Source organism: Wolffia australiana, chromosome 15 (assembly GCF_029677425.1).
Source record: "Wolffia australiana isolate 7733 chromosome 15, ASM2967742v1".
NCBI classification, from domain to species: Eukaryota; Viridiplantae; Streptophyta; class Magnoliopsida; order Alismatales; family Araceae; genus Wolffia; species Wolffia australiana.
The window spans coordinates 7,320,198-7,342,209 of NC_135849.1; the positions used below are offsets into that span (position 1 = coordinate 7,320,198).

General features: G+C 43.3%; 2 protein-coding genes and 1 non-coding gene across 4 annotated transcripts; all 3 read right to left on the reverse strand.

Annotated features, from left to right (window-relative positions):
- Positions 1-2,388: 2,388 nt before the first annotated feature.
- On the reverse strand, positions 2,389-6,689 carry LOC144712727 (rhamnogalacturonan I rhamnosyltransferase 1-like). Its single transcript, XM_078587015.1, has 8 exons — positions 6,314-6,689; positions 6,178-6,245; positions 6,014-6,102; positions 5,773-5,938; positions 5,398-5,687; positions 4,388-4,592; positions 3,338-3,495; positions 2,389-2,875 (listed from the first exon to the last, which is right to left on the reverse strand). The coding sequence occupies exons 1-8, from the start codon at positions 6,537-6,539 to the stop codon at positions 2,557-2,559; spliced, it is 1,521 nt and encodes a 506-aa protein (XP_078443141.1). The 5' UTR covers positions 6,540-6,689; the 3' UTR covers positions 2,389-2,556.
- Positions 6,690-8,040: 1,351 nt separating this feature from the next.
- On the reverse strand, positions 8,041-20,324 carry LOC144712728 (uncharacterized). Of its 2 annotated transcripts, XM_078587016.1 has the most exons (6): positions 19,781-20,323; positions 9,455-9,555; positions 8,902-8,999; positions 8,474-8,685; positions 8,339-8,394; positions 8,041-8,267 (listed from the first exon to the last, which is right to left on the reverse strand). In XM_078587016.1, exons 1-6 carry the CDS (start codon positions 20,181-20,183, stop codon positions 8,262-8,264), a joined length of 876 nt encoding a protein of 291 aa, XP_078443142.1. In that variant the 5' UTR covers positions 20,184-20,323; the 3' UTR covers positions 8,041-8,261. The 2 variants fall into 2 exon arrangements, with proteins under 2 accessions (XP_078443142.1, XP_078443143.1); XM_078587017.1 differs by lacking the exons at positions 8,041-8,267; positions 8,339-8,394; positions 8,474-8,685 and having other exon boundaries at positions 8,898-8,999; positions 19,781-20,324.
- LOC144713383 (U6 spliceosomal RNA) lies at positions 8,740-8,842 on the reverse strand. Its single transcript, XR_013584042.1, has one exon. It is a non-coding gene; the product is annotated as a U6 spliceosomal RNA (small nuclear RNA).
- Positions 20,325-22,012: the final 1,688 nt, after the last annotated feature.

The following is a 22,012-nucleotide window of genomic DNA, read 5'->3' on the forward strand; positions in this document are numbered from 1 at the left end:
CAACACATAAATGATCAAACTTTGAGTCCTTGAACTCCGTCCCATTATCAATACAAATGAACTTGGTCTTCCTCCCTATTGTCAATGAATGCAGAGATATTCTATAGATCGTGGCAGAAGATTATGTCAGAGTATTATGTGAGAGAAAAATCTGTCAAAGGATGTTGTCATAAAAAAATTGTTAGAAGATTTTTGTGGGTCTCTATGTACTTTTTTGCAGATCCTGTTAGCTTCTAGAATGATCTCCTTCTTGGGCCACCAGCTGCTCATGGGCCTCAAAAAATGGGCTTGTGGGCTTCATCAATTTTGATTGTGCCAACAGGCCTATCCAATCCCTTTACTAATTTGAACAATGATCATCATTCCAATTCTACTCATTCGTTGTATCTATTCGTCAGTGGTTAAACGGAAAGGCCACGAGACATGTCACATGTTAATAGGATGGCCATATGCCAATGGATTGCTGGCTCAACTCAAAGGTTGAAAAATACAGCAGCTGAAATAAAAAGCCATATATTCTTTTCCTCCATTTTTTTAGCATTTCATACCTTGGTAGTAGGGTTTGCCAACCGATATCCGTCCGATATCCGATGTCAGACAACTGATATCCGATATCCTGGAGAAAACCAGGATGGTGTCTAATATCGGATATTGGTCGATATCCATCCTTTAGGTCTAGACGGATATCGATGACGGATATCAGGGGGGTGAGGACGAAACGGGTATCAGACACCGACTATCGGATTTCGATATCCGGATATCGGAACCGGTATCCGGATATCGATATCCGGCACCGACAGAAAAAAATAAGCTTTTTCATCACATTCAATGACTTATGTACATCAACGTTGTATGGTTTTGATGTATATACAACCTCAGTTAATATATAGAGTGCAAAATTTTTATTTTCTTCCATATGGGATAACAGGATTCGAAGTTTGATGTAAACTCAGAATCCCATTATCCCACATGGAAGAAATTAGAAAATTTTCTCTGTATATATTAAATGAGTCAGACTATACATTCAATGATAAAATAATATTTTAATCTATACTCGCTATATGATGATTATTTAATATATTAACTCATCGTCCAATAAATAGATATGGAAAGTTCTATTTTTTTCCATATGGGATAAAGGGATTCAGAGTTTAACACCAAACTCCGAATCCCATTCTCCCATATGGAAGAAATTGAAAATATTCGGCTGTATATATTAAACGAGATGCGTAATCAATCAGAGAGCTCTCCTATTACTCTCTTGCCCACGTTAATCCATTCTAACCGCTGAACACTTATCAATTAATTATATTTTTAAGTATCCTCTCTAACTTGGATATCAAAATCCGATATCCACACCCAATATCTGATGTCGTCATCCTTCCCCCTGAGACGGAGGCGGATGACGACATCAAGACGGATATCGGTATCGGGTTTCAGATTTGCATGGCTAGGTTGAATCCTCTCTATCCCTCTCTCTCTCTCTCTCTCTCTGTCTCTCTCTCTCTCTCTGTCTCTGTCTCTCTCTCTCTCTCTCTCTCTCTCTCTCTCTCTCTCTCTCTCTCTCTCTCTCTCTCTCTCTCTCTCTCTCTCTCTCTCTCTCTCTCTCTCTCTCTCTCTCTCTCTCTCTCTCTCTCTCTCTCTCTCTCTCTCTGTCTCTCTCTCTCTCTCTCTCTCTCTCTCTCTCTCTCTCTCTCTCTCTCTCTCTCTCTCTCTCTCTCTCTCTCTCTCTCTCTCTCTCTCTCTCTCTCTCTCTCTCTCTCTCTCTCTCTCTCTCTCTCTCTCTCTCTCTCTCTCTCTCTCTCTCTCTCTCTCTCTCTCTCTCTCTCTCTCTCTCTCTCTCTCTCTCTCTCTCTCTCTCTCTCTCTCTCTCTCTCTCTCTCTCTCTCTCTCTCTCTCTCTCTCTCTCTCTATAGCAACCGATATCCGATACCAATATCCGGTATCCGGATATCGAAAAAAACGGATGCCGGAAATTCCCTTTCTGGTATCCGATACAGCATCCATCTCGATACCGGATCCGATACCAGTATCGGGACGGGGGAACACTACTTGGTAGGGCACACCGATCGTGCGAGACAATCTGTCAAACTGATCGGGGATTTGGCGATCTTGATCAATTTGCATGGCTAGGTTGAATCCTCAATCAGTTAATCAATCAGATTGAATCCCCGAACCCTAGTCCAGACAGAAATAGCTGTCCTTCACAATAAGTGGATAAAAACTAGCTCTCTCTCTCTCTCTCTCTCTCTCTATCTCTCTTTCACTCTCTCTCTCTCTTTCTCTTTCACTCTCTATCCCTCTCTCTCTCTCCCTCTCTCTCTCTCTCTTTCACTCTCTCTCTCTATCTCTCTCCTCCAGCATATAAAGGGCTTCCCTTTCCGGCCATTTTCTCTACAGTAATGCTGTTTATTTCACCAGTGAAAATTACAGGGATGTGATGAATAAACTGCAATGGTATGCGGCAGCCGATCTCCATCTAACGGTCTCCCTCTAGGGCGACCCTGGGAGAGGACGGCCATGAAAAAGAAAAATAAGAAGAAGAAGAAGAAGAAGCTAGACAAAGTTAGAAGAAGACGACGAAGAAGAAGAAGATAAAGAAGAAGAGGAAGAAGAGAAAACTTCTTCACGCAGAGGAAAGTCTTCTTGGAAAGGCGTGCGAAGGCATTCGTGGGGATTCGAGTAGTAGTAGTCCTCTTCCTTGGGTCTGTCGGGGATCACGTGCCGCCTCGCCGGCAACCCCATCCGGGTCACGTGCGCCGTCTTCACCGCCCCGGAGAACTCCTCCCAGTTCATGGCGCCCGCGTCGTATCGATCAATCAGCGCCACCAGCAGCCGACGATTCAGCGATATCGTTTTCTTAAAGCCCAGGTACCTACCAAACAACCAAGATTTATCAGATAACGGCAATTATCTCCCATGGATCGCCGAGATTGAACAGAAAGAAGACGAATTCAGAGATAAAAATCGCAAAGAAGACGATCAATCTTGCGCCGAATGATGTTTACATAATCTCCAGGGAAGTCCCGGTCACATTGATTTACAGAAAAAAACAGCGATTTTTATCAGATGGGTCGATGGTATAGAGAAGGAAAAGAGTGACGGCAAGAAACAATTTTGGGCAAAAAAGGACGATGTTTCGATCGTCTTCTTAAAACCCCATCATCCGAGTATCTCGCAAGTTTAATAAAAAACAGGTTATATCAGATGGGTATCTCGTATCGACAGTAAAACGAGCGAATTGGGAAAACCCAGGTCGTCAAGAAACGATTTTGAGCGAAGAATTTTGCGATTAAACCCTTGATTTTACGTAAAGAAATGATGTGTTTGCAAAAACCTTCGGTGACCCTCGACGACTTTTGCCATGTTGCCGTCATAGGTAGGTACGAAGATGTCGCTCTCCAGCGAGACCAAGTAATCCAGCGCTGCCATCTGGGATGAGTGGTTGCGGAAGAACTGCAGATCCGACGGCCCCAGTAGCGTCTCCTTCCTCACCTGTTCCATTCCATAATCACACTCTGAAATTCAAATTTTGGCAAGACCAACGAGTAAACTCGGTTCAGCAAGTCAACGGTTACTCGAGATAGAGAGAGATAGATCGATTTGTATAGGAAGATGGATAGATCAATAAAAAACAGAGAGATAAATCGATAGATACATGGATAGTTAGATAGAGGACAGAGAGATAAATCGATGGATACACAGATTCAGGAGGAAGATATAAATCGATACATAGATAGAGAGAGGAGGTAGAGATAGATCATTATACAGAGGAGAGAACGATAGATTAAGGAGGGAGAGATAGATCAATATATAGAGGAGAGAACAATAGATCGATAGATTAAGGAGGGAGAGATAGATCAATATATAGAGAGAGATAAATTGATAGATATAGATCGATAAATAGATTATACATATATTAAGTTGACAACTTCTCTGGATAGAGAGAGATAGATCAATGTATAGAGAGAAATAAATCGGTGAATTATAGAGGAAATTGAGAGAATCGATACATATAGAGAGATAGAGATAGAAAGATCAATAGATACATAAAGAGGGAGAGATAGATCGATAGAAAGATGTATAGATAGATAGAGCGATACAAAAATAGATCGATAGATAAAGAGATCGTCAGATAGATAAAGGAGAGAGAGATAGATCGATAGATTGATAGAAAAAGATAGATTGAGAAAGAGATCGACAGATAGCTGTAGATAGATAGAGAGAGAGAGACACTGAGAGATAAATTGATAGATAGAGAGAGAGAGATGATGAGAGATCAATTGATAGAAAGATAGGGAGACAGAGAGAAACTAATATATTGATAGCGAAGATAGATCGATAGATAGAGATATACGGATAGAGAAAGAGAGAGAGAGAGACTGACCAGTTTCGGATAGGCGGTGGCGAGCGCCGCCATCCTTCTATCTCCTCCGAAGATCTCCCCGGCGGCGATGTAAATCTGGAAGGAGGGATCGACGCCGAGTGCCCTCAGAACAAGGGTAGTCTCCTCCGGCGTCATTGGGCAGAGCCCATCTCTTCTCTTCTGCTCTGAATCCACCAGCTTCTCCTTCCACCAGGGATAGGCATACCTGGAGAGAGAAAATCCCGTCAATTCTCTCTCATCAGGGGTTAAATTTTTCTTAATCATGTGCTGACAGAGACATAATCAGATGATGGGTAGAGAGATTGATGCTGCTGTAGACGTAAAAATTGAGTTTGTTATTGGTTTAGATAGAGAGAGATTGATGGAGGTTGATGGATTGTCAGAGATAGATTGATATTGGTAGAGGTTGAGATAGGGATAGATTAAAGAAGAGATAAATAGAGATGAAAGTAGAGATAAAGAGAGTTCGATAGTGGTAGAGATAGAGCTATACGGATAGACGTACAGATTGAAATTGGTATAGGTTGAGACAGATGATAAATTAGATTTAGAGAACATTTGATGCAGGTAGAAATTAAGATAGAGATAGAGATACAAAGTGAGACAGAATGATAGAGATAGATTTCCGCGAAGGCCAGATGCAGGTAGAAATTATAGAGACAAAGATAGGGACAGAGGTAGAGATAGAAATGATTTGATGCAGGTGGAAATTGAGATTGAGATAGAGACTGAGATAAGGGTTCAATAAGATAAGGCTTGAAGCTTGTTCGATAGAGGCACAGCTGGATTGATTGGGGTAGAGATAGATTGAAATTGATAGAGATACTGAGAGAGACCGATAATTGTAGCGATAGAGATAAAGATTGAGACAGAGATATAGAAACGGATGGAGACAAACCGATAAAGGTAGAAATAAAGAAAGATCGATAGAGGAGGAGATAGAGATGGTGGATATGACGATAGATATAGAGAGAGACATGAGGGTAAAGATGGAGAGAGAGAAAAGGAACCTCATCCGGGTGAGCTCTGCGGCTTCATCAGCGGTGCAGCCTTGGGTACAACCGGAGAAGGCGAGCATGTCCATCTCATAACGTAGATGAAGAACGATAAAAGGCCCGCCTTCTCTCAGCAAACCGATAACCCTTCTCGCTAGCTCCTCAATCTCGGCCGTAAATCGCAGAGCGCTGAAGTTCACTCTACATCTCAGCCTCTGCACGTCCAACGGCAGCCCATTATTCGCTAACCGCGCATCCGTCCTGTTCAGATGCACCACCTTGTGCTTCTTTATCAACGGCAACACCTGAAAACAAAAGAGATAACCTCTCCAAATCAACGTCGTCTTCTTCTTCGCAGCGCGTGATCGGAGGAGAGATCAAGAGACGCACCTGGTTAAGGTAGTAGCTCATCGGAGACCAGCTTACTGGCGGCATGGAGAAGGGTGGCTTGATCTCGACCCTTGATTTCAGCCTCGGCGGCAGCTCTCTGAGAATCCGTACTTCGTCTCTCAGCGACGAGATGAAGTGCTCGACGTCGAACAAATCCTGGAAATCGCTGCAAAACGGAGAGAAACTCTGCGTCAAGACGGAATTATTCAGTAATTAGCATAGAAATGCGAGAAATGCCGACCTGGGGTCGGCCCAGAAGGAGGATTTATCGAGCTCGGGAACGATGAGAGTAACGTTGAGATATCTCGCGATGGTGACCATGTCGCAGATCTGCCACGAGAACGAGAACCCATCATTCTTCTGATCAATCACCGGCGAAAAACTCGATAAAGATTGAAGCTTTACCGCTGATCGCATCTGGTTGAGCCCCCCGTTGCAGGAGACCATCAGATACCCGTTGTTGCGGTAAATTCCTGCCCAACAAGATCAGCATTATGATGACGATGATGGTAGAGAGATAGATGGATAGGGAGAAGCGCACGTTTGGGGGGGTGGGCGATCTTCTGAGTGGCCGGGGAGGCGCAGGAGGGCCAGCCTTTGAGGAGGCGAGGTCCAAGAAGATCGCCGAGAGCTGCGAGCTGGACGACGCAGGTCCAGAGCAAGACGGTGGTCGTAGCACGGATAATCCACAGCTTCATCCGGCAATGCATCTTCTCCCCCTTGGCTTTCATCCCCATGCTCGCTTCCAAGCCAATCTGGTCACCCATCCGATAATTCAATCCTGCCCATGAACGCGGAGTTTTCAAGATTGTTGCTTAAACAAGTGCCATTGAAGAAGACGATGAAGAAGGTGAAGAAGAAGAAGAAGAAGAAGAAGGTGAAGAAGAAGGATTGAGGAAGAGGGGGGGGGGGAGGGTTTTAACTGTCGGGGAGGTGATCTCGGCGAGAAGGGGCGGTGGGTGGCGCAGAATTCACCCAAGGCGAGGCCTTTAACCGCGGGATGGGTCGTCCGTTGCTGCCTCTTTCGGGCCGGCGGCGGGCCCGTCGGGCCGGGCGGCGGACCCGTGAAGGGAGGCGAGCTCGTGAGCGCCTTGAGTTTTGTCGGTGGCGCGCCGTCCTGGGTCTCTGTCAGAACGGTCGAATCGGGCCCGAAGATTTGACCCTCAGAAATGCGACGGGGAATTTTCTTTTCGAGAGGGTTTTTCACGTTTTGCCCCACTCCTCGTGGAATTATTCCATTCTCTCTCTCTCTCTCTCTCTCGCTCTCTCTGGATGTATATATACATTTCCATCTATCATCTCTCTCTCCACCTATATATCATCGCTCTCTCTATTTATCTAACAATCTCTCTATATCGATCTATCATCTCCCTCTATCTATCTATCTATCTATCTATCTATCTGTCTATCTATCTATCCATCTATCATCTCTCTCTCTATCTATCTATCTCTATCTCTATCTCTATCTATCAATCTGTCTGTCTATCAAACGTCTCCCTCTATCTATCGATCTATCATCTCTCTCTATCTATCTAACAATCTGTTTATCTATCTGTCTATCAATCGTCTTCATCTATCCGTCTATCATCTCTCTCTATCTATCTATCATCTATAATATATGTATCTATCATATTTCTCTCTATCTCTCTACCTATCTATATATATCATCTCCCTATATATCAATCTGTCATCTCTCTACATATCTATCTATCTATCATCTCTCTCTCTAATCATCTACCTATATATAACTCATATTTCATTATCTATCTATCATCTCTCACAATATATCCAGTCATCCATCTCTCTCTCTTGATCTGTATTCTTTCTATCTATCATCTCTCTTTTTGTCTATCAACATCTCACTCTCTATGCATAAAAAATCTGTTCAAATCTCCTATCCCTTCATACTTGTGCCAGTTTGTGTCATTGTCTTCTCTCTATCTTTATATCTACATTTCCATTTTATCTATCAATCATATAGTTACATTCACTTTTAGCCTATCTATTGATCTGTATTGCTATCTTTCGGTCAGTCCACTGTACAATTTGTATGTTTCCTGATCCATGTCAGTCTATCTCTATCTATCTATCCGTTGATTAGTGCTTTGAAATTTTTTTGCAACTAAGTTATCCATCTCTCCATCTACCAACACATGAATCTATTTATCTATCTCAATCCATCCCACAATCTATCTTTCTATCTATCTATTTATCTATCTATCTATCTATCTATCTATCTAACTGTCTTTCTATATCTGCCAACCGATCTCGAGTTATCCATCTATATTCATCATCATACATCAAGAATTATTTTCTTCCCATCTTTCAAGCCAGAAAAAGAAATAGCACAGAGAGATAAAGGGGAGTGGGCCAGATGACTGGGTTTAAGGTCCACGTCCAAAGCGTGGGGTAAGTTGGGATGACATTTACATGAAACATGAGGAGATATTGGGTCAGGCCAATCACAAATTGGGCCTGATTTGGGCCTGCTAGTCCTGCAAAGGAGATGGTGTTCATCATCATTGTGACTTCTTAATACTTCTAGAGAGAGCCATGGAAAGCTTACCAGATTGTCACCGATCTTGTCCAAGTCGTCATCGTCGAGCACGTCAGCACCATCGTCTGAGAACAGTGTTAATTATGTTACAGCTGGACCCATATTAATGGGAATAAAACTTGGGCGGGTGGGGGTGTTTCTTACCTGGGTCCTCGTCGCTGCTACCGTCGCCCAAGAGAAAGATGTCCAAGTCATGGTCCGAAGATGGAGCCTTTGTCTTTGGTGATGGCCCAGTTTCAACCGGCGCGGGGATAGGTTGACTTTTTCCGGGCTCCGTGGACTTTGACTTTGACTTTGACTCCTGCTGTCCCTCCACCTCCTCCTCCTTGGACCCATCCATGTACCGTTTCTCGTACCTGCACTTACACGACACAGGAATTAAGAAATAAAAACAATTACTTTATTTCACTCTATTAGGGGACCATTTCTCGATTTGTGTGTGTCATCCTTGCGCAGGGGCCCTGCCAATCTTCTCTGTACCGTTCCAATTTTATCGGATGTCCCCAAAGGGACTGCTTTGTTATATTTGGATATTAAAAGGCTTTTATAAAAATGTAGAGGAATAAACTCACGGGGCTACGTGGCTGTCCACAAGAATGAAATATATTCGCCAGAATTTCCTTTCTTTCATGTATCGTGGGCAAAGCTCGTATCTGAGCTTAGAAATTTCCTGCACAAGAAGAGGGAGGTTTAGTGAAGTCAGAGTTAATGCTAAATTTTGAATTTGAGTTATCTTGAATAAATTATGGCCTCGATTTTACTGAGTTTTATACATATATTTGGTGGGGGATGAACACCATTGAGATTATAGAAAAATATTCACGATACTTTTTCATTGGAAAAAAAAGAAACTTCATGGGTTTGTTACAGTTAACACGAGTTTCATAATCATTCTCAACTGGCAGTTTTAACCAATGATTTTTTGAAAAACTAAATGACATAAAGTAATTAGGATAAAAAATGGAATAGATTGCAGACTTATGGGAAATAAATAAAACCATTAGAAATCATGGCGAACCGTGACTCATCCACAATGCTTAGGGAACTGGTTCATCATTAAATTCTATTTAAATCTGTATAGCTCATGAAGAGAAATATATTGATTCGGTTCATGAATGGTAGTACCTTGACGGCAGAAAGAACAAGGGTTGCATGTCGTGCTTGCCATTCCGTGAGATCTTGCCGAACATTTGAGACAGTGGGGACCTCCGAAATTTCTGGCTCATCTATTAAACAAGAAAATAGAGAAATCAAGAAAGACATTATGCTGACTTAAGCACTGATTGATAAGATGATAAACATAAAGGTAATTGAGTAATCTATGTAAAAAAGACTATTCATAATAAATTCTAAGCTAGTTAAAAATCATAATGTAAACAGCGACAGCACCATTAAAATAAAAATGCATCAGCAGAAAAGAGTCATTCTTTGAGGAGCAATAGAGAAGAGAAGGTGGCAACTTGAGAGGCTCATGAATATCCAGCGAGAAAAATACAAGTTTTTGAAATTCTTTTATAATTTGAGTTTCTAAATTCAAGTTTCTGTAATTCAAGAAACTTACCCTCTTCTAAGGGCTACTTAGTGAGATGAACATAGATCAAAGCTCAACAATGCAATAAAAACCTCAACTATAAAAATCCAAAACAAAAGTAATAATTGAATAAAAAATCGTAAACAAGACACGTGGGAAGCTAATCATCATATAAAGATAAGAGAAATTAAAACACAATAGATGCAGATAGTGAATTCACTCGACACCTTGGGGAACTATATTAATGGCACAAGCATCTCTTCAGTCGGAGATCAGTTTTACAGCTCCAAGAACATTAAAAATTATTGAGCCACATAAAGCCCATCAGATATCCATTCTCAACAATAGAAAATTCACAACTGGATTTGCAAATTCTTTTTTGAAGAAACAACTGGATTTGCAATTTACTGCAACCTTTAGGTCTCCTCATGATCTTCAGTCTGTATGATGGTATCCATTAATATACAGACCTTGGAAATGACATGAGATCTTTGGGCCCTAGAATTAGAAACTACGGATTCTATTCTATGAGTGCAATGGCTTGGCACTTAAAGATGGTTTAAAGCCAATGATGAACTATAAGTTATGCAGGCAAATGTGGATGAGATCACGTACACCCTCAGAGATGACCCCAGTTTATGGAAACAGGAGTCAGCAAAGAAAAAACTCTACTGGGAATTAAAAAGAACCCTAGATTTATTATTAAAACTGCATCAAATACAGCCCCATTTAATACCCTGCTGATGGAGAAAATGCAGTGCCGTTCCCAGTAAGTTTTTTCCAACCTCAGAACAGTAGCACCCTGAAGAGAATTTGACCATAGACTCAGTCTAACGGTGGATGCTCAGCCCAATAATAACCGCCCATATAGGTAGTCTAATTTTCAGAAAAATGTGACAGAAACTGGTGGAAGAAATTCAGAATGCTGGTTTGACAAGGCCCTCCAATAGCCCATATGTGAGTTCAGCTCTATGATATGATACTGATAAGAGTTTACCAAAGCAGGAGGAAAGGACATAAAAGGTGGATCATGAACCAAGGGGAGGAAGAGACATAGGTCCATCTGGGCCGACGAGAGCCAAGATGGCAGAATAACTACCAGTTCTTGACTGGTAGGCCAGATCCAGAAGGGAAAAAGCTATAGTTAGAGAGGGAGGGCCAGAAAGAAGGGAGTTGACAGATGGGCTTCATGGAAGTCAAGGAGATATCTGGAGAGTGAGCTGCTACATTCGGCTGGGGGCTTGACCAGATATGGTTGGGCTTTCAGAGATGTATTAGTGGACTGTGGGGGAGTGTATCAATCGAATTGCTCAGTAGAGTGGAATCACCAGTGATGGTAGACTTTTTTATCATAATGAGAGTATTTTCATAATGCTCTTTACCAAATTCAAATTATGTATGTATTATACTATCTGTCAAGACGAATGATAATTAATAATGGTTTTATATGGATTACATAGCATTAAATAGCATTTACAGTTATGATATGAATTGATATGGTGTGTAATGTAAAACGACTGGAGGAGAGGAGGGTTGTTTTGATAGATGTCGCCATGAGAGGGTTCTGGCAGATTGAGCGTCCCTTGGAAGGGGTAGATGTATAGCTACTGCAGAGTGGATGTTGCCATTATGGTCACAACTCACGCAAACCAACCTGAATGTACTTTTCTGCCCTCCAATGCAAAGGGCAAGATCATGCAAGGAAAATAATAAACCAGGTTAGAAGGTCGAAAATGCCATTAGTACACTTAAGTGAGGAAGCAGAGTGTACCAATACAACTCCTATAATCTCTCTCTTTTCCTCAAGCTGGATCATCATCTTCCATCATCCCTTCATTGCCAGCATTGTCTTCCTCCTGCTCAGAGCCTTGGCATGTGACAATAATATAGATATCCTAACGGCAACAGTTTTCAGGGGTAAATGGCTCTTTGCACTGATAACAGACGCCTTGTGCTTTGCCTGCAAGAAATTCATCGTCAATAAACTGCAGGATTAGCAGGTGGGCTGTGGTTGCCTTCATGTAGTTGTCTACCGATGATGATATGGTCTTCCACCTCTTGGTTGAGTTTAACTCCAGTTGTGAAGGTGGCATGTGTGACTCATTTGAAGGGTCCTCGATCTCCAAGAATGTTTCTGCATCTATGCTGCATTCAGTAAGGTTGTCTGTGGCCAGGAAGCTTGAATGGTTGACTTTGGCTATATTCTTGGACGAGAAGGAAGCATAAAAATGCATTACTTGCCCTCTCTTTGACCAAGTATGGTGGATAGCCAAAAAGCCCCGAGAATTAGACACCAGATCATCCACCGATTTGGACTGATATATGATTTACAAATTGCAGTATGTATCTTGCCCTTTCTTTGACTAAGTATGGTGGATAGCCAAAAGACTCCAAGAATTAGATACCATATCATCCACCGATTTGGACTAATATATGATTTACAAATGGCAGTATGTGATGGCGCACGCCATCTCGAACCGTCGACGACGCCGTCCGTGCTGCCCGCCACAGTCATCGACAGCCGGATGGAGGCATGCTCATTATCGCATTTTCATTTTCACCGTTTCTTTGTCGTGTTTTGCGTTTTTCCGTTTTTGTCGTCCTGTTTTCGTCGCATTGCGATGCGTCACGTATGCCCGTTTTCATCGTCATTGGGAGGGGCCTCTAGTCTTTTCCCCTATTCTTTTAAGTTTTAATTTTTTCCCTTCTATTTTGTAATGGGCCCAATATATAAGGGCCTCCTAATGGACCCAATCTCCTTTTATTTCTGTTTTGTTGACCCATTTAGGGGGGCCAATTGGCCTCCCCCTTTATAAAGGAAGAGGGGGGCGCCCTAAGTCTTCAGACCAGGAGAAATCAAGAAAGAATTGCGTTGTTTTTTTTTCTGGTCTCCCTCCCTCGTTTAGAGAAGAAGAGGGAGGAATTGTGGGAAAAGATTGAGCAGAGAAGACAGGGAGAACAGGATCGGGAAGCTCACCTGTGACAGGAACCATGGGCCAACCAGCTCCCTTTCTCCGGAAGAGGGCGAATTCGGAATTGAGGTCGGCAGCTTGGGTGAAAGTCAGAATTGGGACTTAGCCGTCGACGTAGGAAGAAGCGCCGCTCAGACAGCGGCTCCGGCCATCTGATTGGATTGATGGTGGCGAGTCACCCCTCCCCTCTTGGAGGACCGTGCTGGATGTTTTTTTTTTTTGAACTATAACCATGCTGGATGTTGCGAAGCCTTCATCCTGGACCGATAGAATCTGATGACAGCGGAATCAGAAGGGGAGAGGGAAGATTTGACGCCTTGACGAAGGGGAAGATCGTGGCCAACTGAAATAGCTCCGCCAGGTCCGCCATCCCCTCCCAGTCAGTCGGATCTGAGCCCCTGCCTCAGATTGATCGCTCCAAGCCTTGGTAGTTCACCGTTTCTTCACTCCGACAGAATTGTCGCCGCACTGGCGCTGTAGCTCGACAACCACGTCGGAATTGGGATCAGCAATTACGATTTGGAGACGGTAAGGAGCCTTGTCAGTTGAAGAAGAGAAAATCGCTTGGCTGGCTGATTCATTCTGCCAGGACCGCCGTTCCTTCCCAATCAGTCGGATCTGAGTCTCCTGTCCCAGAACGACCATTCGAGGCCTTGCTGGCTCGCCGTTTCAACTAACCTCTGGAGTTGTTGCTGCACCAGTGCCGTAGTTCGTACAAGTTATCCTTGGAATTGTGACGGTTGGAAGCTATTACTCACCGGTGCCACCAGGCCGATGGGAATCCTACAGCACTATTCTGCCCTGCTTGCGCATCAGGATCAGACCACGGCTGAGTCTCCTGCTGTGATCACTTGCCGTCTCACGACGGCTTGAGGATTGCTGATCGAGCCCCTCACGGCACCTCGGACGTCTCGAGCCCAACTTCAATCGCCCGCGAGGCAATGCCACGTTGGCCCGCCATTAGCTCGCCTCCCCCCACTGCTTGCTCTTGTCCAGATCGCTACATGACCCAAGCGTAGAGACGGCTCTGGTTAGTGCTTGAGCCATGCTGCCGCTTGTCATCTCACTCGTCTTTCCCACAACTCCTCCGACCTTTACCAATCGCTCTTGCCTTCTATCGTCAGTCGAGCCGCCGTACGCTCTCCAGGCGCCACTTCATCACACCCGCTCCGACCGCCGCAACCGTCGACAACCCCCTGCACGACAAGCCACGCCACGACGAGGTACGCCATCCTCTCCCGTCGCTCGTTTAATTATTCCTTGCAGTACACTTGTCTTGACTCCACCGTGCTCGGGCTAGGTAGGTGAGAGAGACAATAGAGAGAAACTACGATGTAATCAAGTGTCGTACCGGTACGAACGAGTCCGTCCGTTACGTGCGAGCCATACGGATTGATTCCGATCGGCCGTAGACTCCTTCATCGCTCCGACGAGGTTCGAGAGGCCACCGTCGCCGTCACTCGGCGTCCCTGTCCAAGCTCCGAGCTCAGCGCCTCCCTCGAGTCGGAGCCTGCACATACGACACGTAGGACGCATCTTTCATCATGTCGTAGTTACATCTACCTATTAGGGCTTATCCGTCGGACGACGACACCGTCAACGTTCGATACAACCATCTATTATCGTTACCGAGCCATCATACTCAGTGCTGACTGGACGACGTCCTAGACGACGTCCGGCATCAGTATGCGTCTTGGGGATGAGGCACAATCGTGTGTTTAGCAGGTGTTTGAAGCTGGCCCAGCTCTGGAACCCCGAGCAATCATCTCCGAAGCAGAACCAAGAAGAAAGCGGCCTTTCCAAATACAAAGATATCAAGCTGGCCTGCTCTGCATCATCAGCCAGGCATATGCTGAAACGTTCCTCCACTCATCTCAACCACCAGTCTGAGCCACCATCTGACAAGATCGGAACGAGACTAAGTAGTATCCTCCGCTATATGAGCAACCACCAGGCAAATGTTGTGTCTGGTACTCCGCTACCTGATAGGATCCTCGTCTGGCTCGCACGAGGCTATGTAGAACTCAAATGTTGCAACAAGTGTTCTCAATGAAACCACAGTGGAGATTGAGGTTCGAGAGATAGGAGAAGATAGGACAGAGCATGGAGGGAGAGAGAGACGCCAAGGAAAGGAGGTTCGGGTGATCTCCGTGCAGGGACACCCGCGATCCAGCCGCCTGGAGCTCCTGGGTAAGGCAGTCGGACGAGGAAAGGGGAAAGGTTAGGGTGACATGAGAAGGAGATAGGAGATTAAGGAGAAGAAGGCTTACTAGGGTTCTTGTCTTCATGTCCTCTTCCTCGGGTCTCCTTCTCTTATGACTCACGGGGCTTCGTGAGTCATAACCCTTAGAGGGTTTTTGGGCTTGTTCGGACCCCCCTTCGTGGGCCGAAAATACAGGGGGTCGTTTGGCCCCCTGCTGTCGTTGATACCTCTGGATCGGGTCTTAACACTATCCATCTACAGGATGATCGTGTCTAGCTAATACTGCGGAGAGGTGAGCACCTGGGGTTCTGCCCCCCCCCAGGTCTGGTTTTTGTGGCAATGATGATGTGTTGTGAGTCGAGGGAGGAACAAATCGAATGTAGAGACAGAGAGAGTGCCCTCCCGGCTGTTAGAACCCTTGGCTATGGGCTGAGGCATGGGTCATTGTCCTCCTGAGGGGCATAGAGGCCCAGCAGCACAGCAAGTGCCTATGTCCACTGTGAGGAGGGCATTGATATGCGTTCGGAAACTCACAGTCCTCTCTGAGTTGTGATGTGGCTCTTTGGGGCCCAAATGCTGAGGCCGTAGTTGCTGGAAGTTCTAGTGGGTCCTTAGAAAGAACATAGGGGGTTCTGGATGGGATGGGCAGAGACAAAGGGGCCCATTCATAACCCTACAGTTGTCCGACACAGAAGCAGCCATGGTTGGGCTGGAGAGCTCTGGGTCTATAGAATGGAGGGGGCTGTGTCCCTGCAAGACAGGCCCAGGTGGCCCAAGAAATGCATTGTCCAGGTTTCCTGTAGGGCACCAGGGTAGATGGATGGCTTTGGAGGGTGTCCCAGATGGCCTGGAGAGGTAGTGCAAGTGGAAGATCCAAGGACTGCACTGCCAAATGCTGTGGATGATCTGATGGTGGGCAAGGTGGCACTGGCAAGGGTTTGGATGGCAGGGGGTTAACAGGGCAGTTGCACCCAGATGAGGGCTTCTGGAGAACGAAGATGAACAGGGGCGACAGCCAATGGCTGTCCTGCAAAATCAGTCATGAAGACTCCAAGCTGCTGGGAGATGACACTAAGCTTGAGCAGTAGCCCTGCAAGCGCTTTGGCTCCAGCAATCCTTGTCGTAAAGTCCTCCATGCCCAGAGTTGGGAATTCCAGAGGCATGGATTTAGAAGGTGGCAGTGACACAGACATAGCAGAGGGCCCGAGCCGGAGGCTCTGGGTGGCGGGGCAGTGCATAGAGTAGCTCTGATACCAAATGATAGAAACTCACGAGGCTCATATTTGTGGAGACAAGGAAGTAGAGGAGGGATAGCAGAATGGGTGTGACAGGAAGGGGTAGAGCTATGGCAGAGTGTGGACATTGCTGTTAGGGTCATGGCTCTCGATGGGTCGGACATCCTTGAGGAAGCAAATTAACCAAGTTTTCTTTTCTTCCCTCCAACGTGGAGGGCTACTTAATTTAAGGGAAATACGACAAAGGGGTAAAAGAATGCAAATACCCTCAGTGGGCTTAAGTGACCAAGTAGAGGGCATCGATTTCTGAACGGCCATCTGATCCCAGTGATTTCGAAATTGTTATAAAAATTATATAACAAAAGGGTACTCTCCAAGTTGGGCCTGCCATCAGGATATGATCAAATTTCCCCAGAAATAGAATTTTACCTCATTAATTTAAGATTCCAAGTTTTCCGTTTGGTTTCTCCACTGCTCCAGCCACATTCAAATCTCTCATGAATGAGGTTACTTTCACCCGTGAGCAAATTTGAGCAAACATTTTAATCTAAAGTTCATCAATTGACCATCAAGAGCATAATACTAGGCTGGTATTGGATACATTGTACCATCATTCTCTGGAAATAAATCCAAGGAAATGCATATCGGGACAAAGTGAGATATGCCACCTATGCCATTTATCTCAAGTCAAAGTATAGTTGCAGATAAAGGTAAAGTGGTCTCCACTTCTGAATAGCCCGTTCCAACACACCCAAAGGAGGTTTTTAGGTTTTTCGGATTAGCGAGCCATCACAGAATATTTTTCAAAGGAATTGCATAAATGGATCAACCTCTAACTGTTTTCCCAAAGTAATGGGCGTTTAATTAGTTTGAGGCAGCCCAAAAGGCTTCTTTATGATCCCAATGAAAAGCTAGGAAATAAATCCACACGAATTTCCGAATATACCTTTAAGACTGCCAATTTCTCGTGATCTCCATTTCAAGATGAAGACACCGCTTCTCCTCCTTCTATTGCAATGTCTCTTTCTTTGTCTCTCATATGCAACTACCTGGTTCATATCAGGTTTTTGAGCGACTCAAATTAGTCTTATTTTCCACTTCTTTCTTAACCTTGATTTTGCGCATCCTTCGAAAGTAGAAATGGATACGTATGGAGATGATACTGGACCAGTACTTGCGCAATGCAGGTGCCCAATAGCTCAGCTGGCCATTGCCTCAGACGTCCAAGCACAAATCAACATATGAAAGAGAATTGATGGCCATAATGCCAGCAATACGAAAAATGATAGCATTACCTGATGTTTCAGGAACATCCTTTGAGTACAGAATGGAACAGCCTCAAATTTTGGATGGAACAAAGGAGGTATATTTCCAATATTACAAATGGCTGGTGAAGGCCAAGGCCTCTAATTCAACATCCGTTACAAAGACAGGTGAAGAACTGCGGGCTGAGGATTCTTTATCTTGCCATCTAACCTTTGCTGAGTTTCAAGTTTCATTCTGTGCATATTTAGGCCGATTGTAGGAAGAGATACAAAAGGACGAGAAGATGACTTCAGTTAGACATGGAGGAAGGACCAGACTGTTTTCAGGGGAGAGATGGATGCTTCCTTCAAATTTTTCCTTAATGGTGAAAACACTGTATGACTTCCATTACTAAGCTCCCTGAGGACAGTTTTCTGAAGACTTATGAATGCAACATTCCTCAGTCCTATCAGGTCAGCATGACATGAGAGTGTTGAGAATCTTTTAACCTAGTTCCAGCGATTTAGTGAACCCACTACGGATACTATAGACTATCTGGAAAATTTTCTCTCTTGACTTTGTGGAAGGGCTGCCTAAATCACATGTGTGATTCATTCAAGTGGTGGTCGACAGATTAAGAAAATATTACTATTTCATTCCTAAAAAGCATCCTTATACAGCTAAATATATTTCTGACAATGAGATTCAGGCTTCGTGGCATACACAGATCCTTTTTTTTAAGGCTGAGGCTTCATATTTACTGGTGCCTTCCAGAAGAAACTACACAAGCTTCAAAGTAAACAATTATGTATGCATGAATTCCGCAAATCATCCAGCTAAAAGCAGTTAAACTGAAACGGTAAATCACACGCTTGAAACATATCTCTACTATCTAGCACCAGGAAAACCTACAGCGTTGAGAAGAGGTTGTATTGGACTAAATTCTAATGCAGTTCAGCTAACTATCTTCCTTACATATATCCCCGTTCATAGCAACTTATTATTGGGAATCACCAGAAATTACTTGATATTCTTCACCAGTGTACACAACAGACTGAGTGCTCCAAGACAGGAATTATCCTTCAACAGCACAGGAAATATATGAGATCAGCGCAGGATTTTATGACCAATCAATGTACCAAGAGGAGGAGATAAGATCAATTTAAAGTGAAAGATTGGAGACATCTGTTCCAAGGGTCAGGTGGATTCCTGCAGAATCAAATTTACATCCAATTCTCCATGTTTCACCCCGCATATCTATAGGAGAACGAGAAGCATCTACCTCCATAATATTAGAGATCTTACTGTAGGGTTCTCTGAGGGCCAGGACTCCTGTAAGAAAGAAAGAACGAAAAAAATGGTGGATTGATAGATTAACAAAATGGAAGATCACAGAGCAATAGCTACTAGCCCAGATCGATGCCTATGCATCTTTAGGAGCATCTACCGTACTGATCAGCCCACCCTCTTAGCATCTCTTACTCCCTTACTCTTCCTCCGTTCTTGCCAATTCACCATGTGGTATGTCTTCTTGCCTAGCTCCATCAGTTTAAAGGAGATATCCTAGCCATGTTGACTAAAATACCCCTGAGTGTGTTGAGGATGGCATCTCATACCTTCAGAATAAACAAAGAATTGGGAGTAGAGATTTCAACAAGAAGCGGTCATGAATACCAGGAAAGCGCCTCAAGCCCACCAACTGCTAGTCGAAAAGAAAATTCTTGAAAGAGGATAATTCATGGGAGCAGACCTCAATGATACGAAGACATTGTCCAGAATTTAAGATTAATGAGTTAAGTGTTGATCTTATCCAAATAGATTAAAGAAAGGTATGAGAAGCCAGGGGCATTCACCCCTGGAATCATCTCTTGGAGCTATCTTCTATTTTGTATTATCACTCTGATCAAGACTTATTTTCTTCCGACTCTTGGAATTGTCTCCTCACACGAGGAGACAATTTTTCTTGATTCTTTTATAACAGTTGCTAGAGGAGACGAAGCCCGTGTGAAAGATCACGCTGAAACATAATACATGTTGCAGACTGCGCATTGCAAAGGTGTCAATCCTAAAGAGAACTCATTCATTTTGCAGAGATCAGACGGAGATATCTACAAACTACATCTGTCCAATAAATATTCAAAAATGAGCAGATCAATGCTAAATAGAATGGAAGAGTAAATTATAGAATGGACGAGTAAATTCACCGATTTAATCCAAGCCCAAGAGGAGACGACGAGCAAAAACATCTACGGATCAAATACCAACCTTCCATTGGAAAATCCCTGAACGTACTAAGAGTGATTTCCTTCACGAACTCTCGAAGTTCCTCGGTGATTCCGAACCTTTCCAGATCCGCTGACTGAGCCGTAGGCTCCGCCATTGGCAACGGCAGGCCTTGAACAAGGGGTTGTATGGTCATCGGGATCTCACCCGCAAGGCTCTTGATCTGATCTGCACGCTTCATGGCCTCGACTTTGATCTGATCCGCCTTCTTACTGGCCTCGACAGCAAATTCTTTAGATTTCTTGGCCGTCTCCGAGACAAACTCTTGGAGCTTGGAAGCTCCCTTGGTGAGCTCTTGGGACTTCCTTGCCGCTTCCACGGAGATCTCCTGCGATCTCTTCGCAGCTTCCCCTGCAAAAGCCTTCGCCTTTTCCCACAAATCCATTCCGAAAACGCTTCAAGATCGAGATTCTGACGACGACCCGCCTGGAGTGAGAGGAATTGCGATGTACCCACGACTCGAATTTCAAAGATCTTCGGTCGGGAGCAACATGGGTTCGCTGGGCAGACGTCGGATTGACCAATCAGGCTTTCACTCTTCCTTATATTAAGCTTCTAAATTTCTGCATCAAGGCAGCATTTTTGCTATCAAAATAGAGTGTTTGGCCATTAAAGAAATCGTCAAGTTATATTTGTGCATTTCATTGACAAGATGAATGAATTATTAGCTTAATTTTCAGAGTTTAAGAATAAAGATTGTTCACTTCATGGGCCTATAATGACTTTAGTGTTTGCAGTTAAGTTTCTTTATTCAGCCTGAGATCCATTTTATAATACTCTTAGACAATTGGATTATCATTTTGGAAGAAATCTGAGAAATATATTTACTTGTGATTCATCTGGACATAATTTACTCATTGTTGGGATACCAAAGAATGTTAGAAACTATAAACCAATTGGACATCCAAAGATAGAGAGCTTCAACAATGGTTTGTAAGATTAAGGTTAATCTCTATCCATATCATGCCCCAGTCTTTTTAGCATGCATTTAGACATCGAAGGTAACTTTATTGGATCGGGGTTTCTCTATAACTTAAGGATTAGGGAGTTGAGAGTCATCTCTTTCTGAATCACTTGTGTGATGTTTATAATGTTAATGGCCCAAAATAACTGATAATCAACCTTCACTGTGCTACACTCAATAATTTAGTTTATTGCCCCCTCCCTTGGGCACAATTTTTGTTAGAGGATTAAAGCATGTATCACAGGATAGAACTTTAATTTATGATGCACTTGCAGTGGCTTAATAAATAAGTCTGTTAGAAAATTAGTATGAGAGGCTAAAGGGATGATGAAGTTTGACACATTATGATTAATGGCTCGGCCTAATCCCTAGTCTATTTGAAAAGAGGGATTTTCTTCCATGCAATGTCACTCTGAAACACAAAACAAAACAAAACATAAGGGAATTACATGATGACAATTCAATCAAGCTGTTGCACCTCATAGGCAGCACACATGACCAGTTAACAATTACATATGGTAATGTCCTATAAAGACACATAGTCGGCAAAAATAATTATCATATAAATATTTATAAATATATCTCAAATGAAGTAATCTCTTTTATATCAGCTTGTAATCCTAGATGGGGTTTGTTATTTGAGTCAGCTCTCTGTCTATAAAGGAAGGCTGTAAATTAATTGTCAATTAATATTAATATTCTCTCAGGTCATAAATATAATTGATGATTCCTCGTCTTCAAGTTTTAGAAAAAAGTGTCAAAATAAAGTTTCCAATAAAAAATAAGATCTTTAAAAATGCATTGATGATTCAATATCTTCATGATTTAAAAAAGAGCTCCAATTTTTCTACGTTTTTAACCAATGAAGTCGGCTTCATATTATGCTAACTTAAGAAGCATTAACTAAAGTAGTCTTATGTATATTTTATAATAAATTTGGTGAAAATGAGGTCTAAATGAGAAATTTTCAATAATTTATTTTTAAAAATCATTTATTGATAACTTTTTAAATAATTTTTTATGTGTTAGATATTACTTTTTTGCTTTTCAATTGACCTATTCATTAGGTCATTGAAGAATCGGTGCAAGGCCATTCCCCCAAGATATCTATAATGATGTTTTTCAATACCAAAAGTTAGGACTGGTTTTCAAGGTCATGAAATTAATGGTCAAATCATAATTAATGTAAGTTGAACTAGGTCTACCCATAGCCAACAACTATTATGGGTCTAAAAATTTGAAGCGATGCC

Bases quoted from the DNA above. Each gene is read 5' to 3' on its own strand.
- LOC144712727 (XM_078587015.1), bottom strand. From the start codon at position 6,539: ATGGGTGACCAGATTGGCTTGGAAGCGAGCATGGGGATGAAAGCCAAG. The intron at 3,496-4,387 runs GTCAGTCTCTCT...GGAATGGAACAG, and splicing joins CCACCGCCTATCCGAAACTG to GTGAGGAAGGAGACGCTACT. The intron at 2,876-3,337 runs GTTTTTGCAAAC...GTTGTTTGGTAG, and splicing joins GTCGTCGAGGGTCACCGAAG to GTACCTGGGCTTTAAGAAAA.
- LOC144712728 (XM_078587016.1), bottom strand. From the start codon at position 20,183: ATGGATTTGTGGGAAAAGGCGAAGGCTTTTGCAGGGGAAGCTGCGAAG. The intron at 8,686-8,901 runs GTGAGTTTATTC...GTGTAAGTGCAG, and splicing joins GTGGACAGCCACGTAGCCCC to GTACGAGAAACGGTACATGG. The intron at 8,395-8,473 runs GTAAGAAACACC...CACTGTTCTCAG, and splicing joins TAGCAGCGACGAGGACCCAG to ACGATGGTGCTGACGTGCTC.